This window comes from Gossypium hirsutum, chromosome D07 (genome assembly GCF_007990345.1).
Source record: "Gossypium hirsutum isolate 1008001.06 chromosome D07, Gossypium_hirsutum_v2.1, whole genome shotgun sequence".
In the NCBI taxonomy this organism is placed as follows: Eukaryota; Viridiplantae; Streptophyta; class Magnoliopsida; order Malvales; family Malvaceae; genus Gossypium; species Gossypium hirsutum.
Genome location: NC_053443.1, coordinates 39219571 through 39225949, shown reverse-complemented (window position 1 = coordinate 39225949; position 6379 = coordinate 39219571). Strand labels below are relative to the sequence as shown.

Below are 6379 nucleotides of genomic sequence, written 5' to 3'. Positions count from 1 at the left end.
AATTAAACATAACATATATATATACACATGACATATTTGACTATTATTATCCTATACACATCCAACTAGTTAACAACTAATTCATGCATCATTATATATATTTCATAGCCGAATTTAACAAGTCCAACAATATACATCATCTCAATTCTATATGTCAAAAGCAATATGAACAAATTTAACCAATCAAACATATATGCCATAACCGAATACATGTTATACCCAAAACCTAACAAACCATGCACCTAACTAACACAAGCATATACACCAATTTTTTTATCATTATAAACATATGCAATGAAACCAAATTCAATCATTGGAAATAAGCCATTTTCGCATGGCTATTAATTTCATATACAAAATTTAGAATGTAACATTCAAAACCTCATCCAGCCTATACATGCCATAAGTTGGGTTCAAATATTTAAGTACCGAAATAGTAGATAAAGTGATGAACTTTGCTGACGATCCCCGAGCTTGTAGCTTGATTTTAGAAAAAAAAGAATCTATAAAACAAAGAAACGTAAACACATCAAGTAAGTTTTTATAGCTTAGTAAGTCTTTAAGAAATTAAGTGTTTTAATAATCATAATCATTTTGTATAATTTAAATTAATCACATCAATTTTATAAACTTCATCTCATACTATCAAAACTCATAATTAAGAGATTTCCTTATTCAAATACCACTAAATTCACCGGCACTACGCCTGCTAGGCTTTTAGCCTGATATATCACACCGGCACAAGGCTTGCTAGGCACAGAGCCTGATAAGCATTGACACATAGTTTATTCTAACACGTATTTTATATATACCAAAATCCATAACACATATTTCATATAAATTTTCCATAACATTTATATGGTTTTTCATATGTAAAAACATAATTTATATATTACTTTAAACATTGTTATCATACATTTCATATTCGGAAATTACTTTATTGTTCTCATAAATATCATTTTAGCATATATATTTTGCATTTAATTAAATTAAGTACTACTATTAGTTTAAAGACTTACCTCAGTGATGTAAAACGGAATGAAACTGGTAGTCGACAACTTTAGTTTTCCCCCGATCCAAATCTGAATTTTTCTTTTCTTGATCTAAACATATTCAAATTAAACTCATTCAAACATATTTTCACTCAATTTAATCCAAAAACACATAAATGGGAAAATTACCAATTTGCCCCTAACATTTTACATTTTTCACAATTTAGTCCAAATTACACAAAACACAAAACATTCAAATTTTGACTATACTATGCGTAGGAAAAATCTTTATTATACTCATACAAATCCATGCATTTCATTTATTTCGTATTTTAGTCCCTTAAAAATTTATGTTCACAATTTAGCCTTAAATACTCAAATTCATCAAAAATCCCATGACAAAACATGTTAATCTAAAACATATCTTTCATTATTCATCATCAAACATCACAAAAAAAATATATTCATCAATGGAATAAATCAAAATATTCATCAAAATCAAAAATTCAAGCATGGGTCGAGTAGTATTCAAAGCAACGATCTCAAAAACATAAAAATCATCAAAAATCGAAGCAAAAACATACCTTAATTAGACCTAGAGATAGCCGAACCTTGTTGTTCTATTTTATTTTCTTTTTCTTTTCTATATTCGGCCAAGATGAACACTTTGCATGTTATTTTTCTATTTTTTTTATTTCATTACATTAATTAACTAATTTACCATAATAACCTTTAATATTTAATTAACCAACATTATATCATAAGCCTATTCCCGTCCATCAACATATTCCATGGTATAATTACAATATAAATACATTCCATTAAAAGAACAAGTCAATTTAGCACTTTAAAAATTAGTTAGCAATTTTTACTTTTTATGCGATTAAATCCTTTTATTTAATCGGTCATTCAAACGATAAAATTTAAACACGAAAATTTCATACAATTAAATTCACACATAATAAACACACAAAATAATATTAAAATAATCTTGTTGACTCGTTATATTAGTGGAAGATCGGAAGATCCTGCTAGGGTAGCGACTAGTTGATTGAAGAAGAACCCAAAGCAACAATTGATGGGGATTATCGGAGCAAGCTAATCACCCATAATCGAGATTTGATTTACTTTACTCTTCTATCTCCTGAATTTTAATTATTTTATGTTATTTTATTATTCTAAAATCTTTAAAAACCTTTCTTTTATGTTCTCGTACTATAATTTATTTAAAGTAATAATTAGATCTTTTAGTGTTTAGGTTAGAATTGATCTAGCGCTCGCCTCCCTTGGGTACAATCCTCGGAGTACTCACCTACTGATAGAGGGTTGCGCGCGGACCAAGATAGAGTTGTCAAGTCACGAGAAAACTCCTACGAGGCTCTAGACGAACAGATCTGAAATCAAAACAAAGAATAATATTAAACGAATCAGAATTGAAATTAAAATCCCCAAAAACAATTAAAAACAGTTAAGAACCAAAGAACGTATGAATAGATGTTTTCGGAGTTCAAGAAGGCGAAATCGAACTCCAAGATTGATTCCCCTCAAGCCGAATCTATCCAAGAACACCAAAACAGTAAGCAAATTAAACAAATAGATTTTTAATGGAAACTAAGGAATTGGTGAAGCAAGAAGAAGAGAAAGAAATCAATGGAATAAAATGATTCGAGAAGTGAACAAAGATTGCAATTTTGCCCAATTGAATATCCAAGACGATTTCCCCAAAGTTCAGCAATCGATTTGCTTCCAAGAAGGCTAAAGAAGAATCGGCAAGAACCCTAGAAATTGGGGATTTTTGAATCGATTATCTGCTGCCAACAAGAGATCAATTAAATGAAGAGTTCTTGGAGTTTAAACAAATATGAAACGAAACAAAGAACATCAAAGAAATTAGATCAAGATTCGGCACAATCAGAAACAAATAAAAGAACATGAACAACAAGAATTAAATTAAAGTCCTAAGGATCCTTGAAATCCCGAAAGACTTCACAAATCCCTTCAAACGGCTCTAATCTCCCTTCCAAAGAATATCAATGGTAAGAAGAAGGTTGAAGATGGCTCCCACAATCAAAAGATTGTTAAAACAACTTCTAAAGAAAGCTCAAGAGAGAATTCTTGGAGAAAACCTCAAAGAAAATTCTGCACTTTAACAAATCTGAAATTTTAGGGCACGTTTGGTTCGCTGTATTGGATTAGAGGTGTATTGGATTAAAGGTGTAATGGAATAGAGGTGTAATGGAATAGAGGTGTAATAGCAAATCAACTGTTTGGTTGAATGTAATGGAATAGAGGCGTAATAGTAATCTTGTGTTTGGTTGAATGGAATAGAGGTGTAATAGCATAATGGAAAAAACTAAAATGACTAGAATACCCTTAGCATAAATTTGTTTAGGTAACTAATTATTGTTATTGTTATTAAATTTTAATAAGATTATTAATATAAATAATAAATAATTTAATCATATTTTAACATAATTATTATTAAATATATATTTTTTATAATATATAATTTGATAAAATATATGAATTTACTAAAATTATAATATATAATATTATAAAATATAATTTAAAATAATTATTATTAAATATAATTTAACAAAAATATATAATTTAATAAAATTCTTAGTATTAAATATTCTTATATGAATTTACTAAAATCATAATATATAATACTATAAAATAATTATTATTAAATATAATTTAACAAAAATATATAATTTAATAAAATTAAATATTCTTATGATTGTATCAACAAACTTCATCAATTTCTTCTATCAAATATTAAAATATTTGAACTTGACTTTGAATAATGATTTTATGATTGTTACTTTACCATCAGCAATCCAAGTTAAATTTACTTAACAACATAATGAATTAGGGTTTTTCTTCATATTCCCAATTATGTATTCCGTTTCCCAATAATGAATTATGTATTCAATTTCATTTTTGTTTCTAGATTTGACTTGCAGCAATTTTGGTCTTCAATGTTGTTTTCTTCGTTCATTTTAACTTTTTTTTTTGTTATATTTTCTGTAGAAAGATGGATTTTTTATGATTAAACTTTTAGACATGTTTATTTTCAATTTTTTCCACGAGCATTTAGATAAGAAAAATATTAAAACTATTCAAAAGTTACTTGTTTGCTTCAAAACGAATTATATAAGGACTAAATTGCTCATTTTTATATTAGAGGACCCAATTTGCTCTTGAATTTCTAATAGTTTAACCAACAAAAGTCTTACATGACCTAACAAAAAACCTCTCCAACTAAATTGCACGCATAACTTGTTTAGCAAGGTTCATTATAATGTGATACAAGAAAACTGATCTGAGGCAGTACAAGAACTGTCCTCTTTCTCTTCCAATGTTCGGCACAACTCATCTACTTCTTCCCTGCATTAGTAAACTGATCACTTAATTTGCTTATATAAAATTCAACATGCAAATACTATACACATTCTCTTAGACATGCTAAAGAGTAAAGACTTCAAAACATGGGGCATATACCATATACACACTTCTAGACATGTTCATTAGTGGTTTAACACTACTTTCTTTGTTTTTGGTTTGATTGCAGTTCTTTATGGGACACATACTTTCTTTGTCAATGCGAAGATATCACCTACTTTAGCCTCAAATCTTTGAACAAACATTTTGCAAATTACATGGCAGGCAGTGCATTAACTTTTCATATTAAAAAAACCATGCAAATGATAAAAGAAATCCACAAAGTTTCTAAACATGTTCCATTCCAACACAATCAAAACCAAAGCATGTGAACACAGCAGGATCTTGAAACAGAAGTAAGTCATGGCATAAAAAGACAGGAAAATGCACAAATAACAAATAAGCACAGATGTGACTACCACACAAATGATGCAACTAACAACATCAGTAACAAAACATGGAAACCTTAAGTTTAGTTGTTAAAGTGACATACTTGTCTTGATTAAATAGGTCAATGATCTGTGTTCTTCCATTGTCATGGTTGAAAAAGATGAAGAGGCTCCAATGCATAAGCCATATTCTACTCTGAACTTGGTTCAAAGGTGATGAGAAGCTCTGCAGCAAAAAGACCAATAAATGAGTCAACGAATAATCAGAAAGCAAATTGTCAAAATAAAAACCGAATAATCAATGGGGATATAACCAAAACCTTGGAATCGATTATTTCTTTCAAACGATTAAGTTCTTCAAGAGCAATATCCCAGTTTTGCATCAGTATCTCGGCAGCAAGCTTCCCCCACAATGCACTCAAGCTCCTTTCGTTGTTAGAACATAAAGCTCGATACTGATACTGATAGTCAGCAGCACCAGAGTAGTTGCCACACTCAAATTGGAATTTTGCATACTGATATAATGCCTCTATTTGATCTGGACCAATCTGTTAAAAAAATAATTTTATCCACCATTAAATTAAAAAAAAAGTTCAATTAATTCAAACCCAGGCAAAATCAAAACTGTAACAACAAAGAGCATGCTAGAATTTTAGCACAAGAAAGCATATGCATCTATTTGGTTATTCTTTATATTTTCCTTAAAAATCACATAATGTTATGACTAATACAATTTCACACTTGAATGGGTTATTCACTAAAAATCAAGAAGGGGTTAAAATAACATAAAAATAACCTTAAATTCATGAAAAAGGGGGGGAACAGACCTGGTAGCGGTCATTAAGCATCTGGAGATTATACTGTTTATCAGCACGCAGTTCCTGAACAGCGTTAGCGTTTTGCAAGAAAGTGACGAGAGGAGCGGCGGCATCTTCCAAAGCTTTGAGACGAGCGACAACCTCAACTCTCCTATCGAACATGTCCTGAGGGACATCATCGGTGCGGAACAGGCTCTTATGGAATATTTGTCTTGTTCAAAAGCTCGATCTTTGCTTTCAAGATCTGTTCATCTAGGTATAGTTGTCGCTCTTGCAAGAACTCCAGCAATGGTTGTAAAGTAAGAGAAAAGAAAAGGTTGAGAGACAGAGGGAGCAAATCGGTTGAAACTTGAGCAAATCGACAGAAGGCAGAAGGAAGGAAGAGGAGACGCAATGGGAAAGCCAATCAGGAGGGTAAAACAGGGAGGGTAAACGAAGCAGCACCTAAACTGAGCTTTGGGGATGTATTACAAATTGGTGAATTTCACCGATTAGGTCAGGAATGTATTACACCCATAATAGCATTACCATGAACCAAACAAGGGAATAAATGAGGCTTAAGTGGGGCCCACTGATTAGGGGTGTATTGGCTATGCCAATACACCCAACCAAACATGCTCTTAATGTATTTGAGTAGTATCTAACACGGTGGCTGGCCAAGCCTTTATATAGGCTTTTCAAATATTTTCTTAATCTAATTAGAAAACTAAAACTAAACAAACTCCTAATTATT

General features: G+C 30.5%; 1 protein-coding gene across 1 annotated transcript; it reads right to left on the bottom strand.

Moving 5' to 3' along the window:
• Nucleotides 1-4152: 4152 nt before the first annotated feature.
• Nucleotides 4153-5824, bottom strand: LOC107954752 (eukaryotic translation initiation factor 3 subunit E). The gene is made up of 4 exons (XM_016890408.2): nucleotides 5656-5824; nucleotides 5149-5376; nucleotides 4933-5054; nucleotides 4153-4385 (listed from the first exon to the last, which is right to left on the bottom strand). The coding sequence occupies exons 1-4, from the start codon at nucleotides 5806-5808 to the stop codon at nucleotides 4295-4297; spliced, it is 594 nt and encodes a 197-aa protein (XP_016745897.2). The 5' UTR covers nucleotides 5809-5824; the 3' UTR covers nucleotides 4153-4294.
• Between the last annotated feature and the right edge of the window lie 555 nt (nucleotides 5825-6379).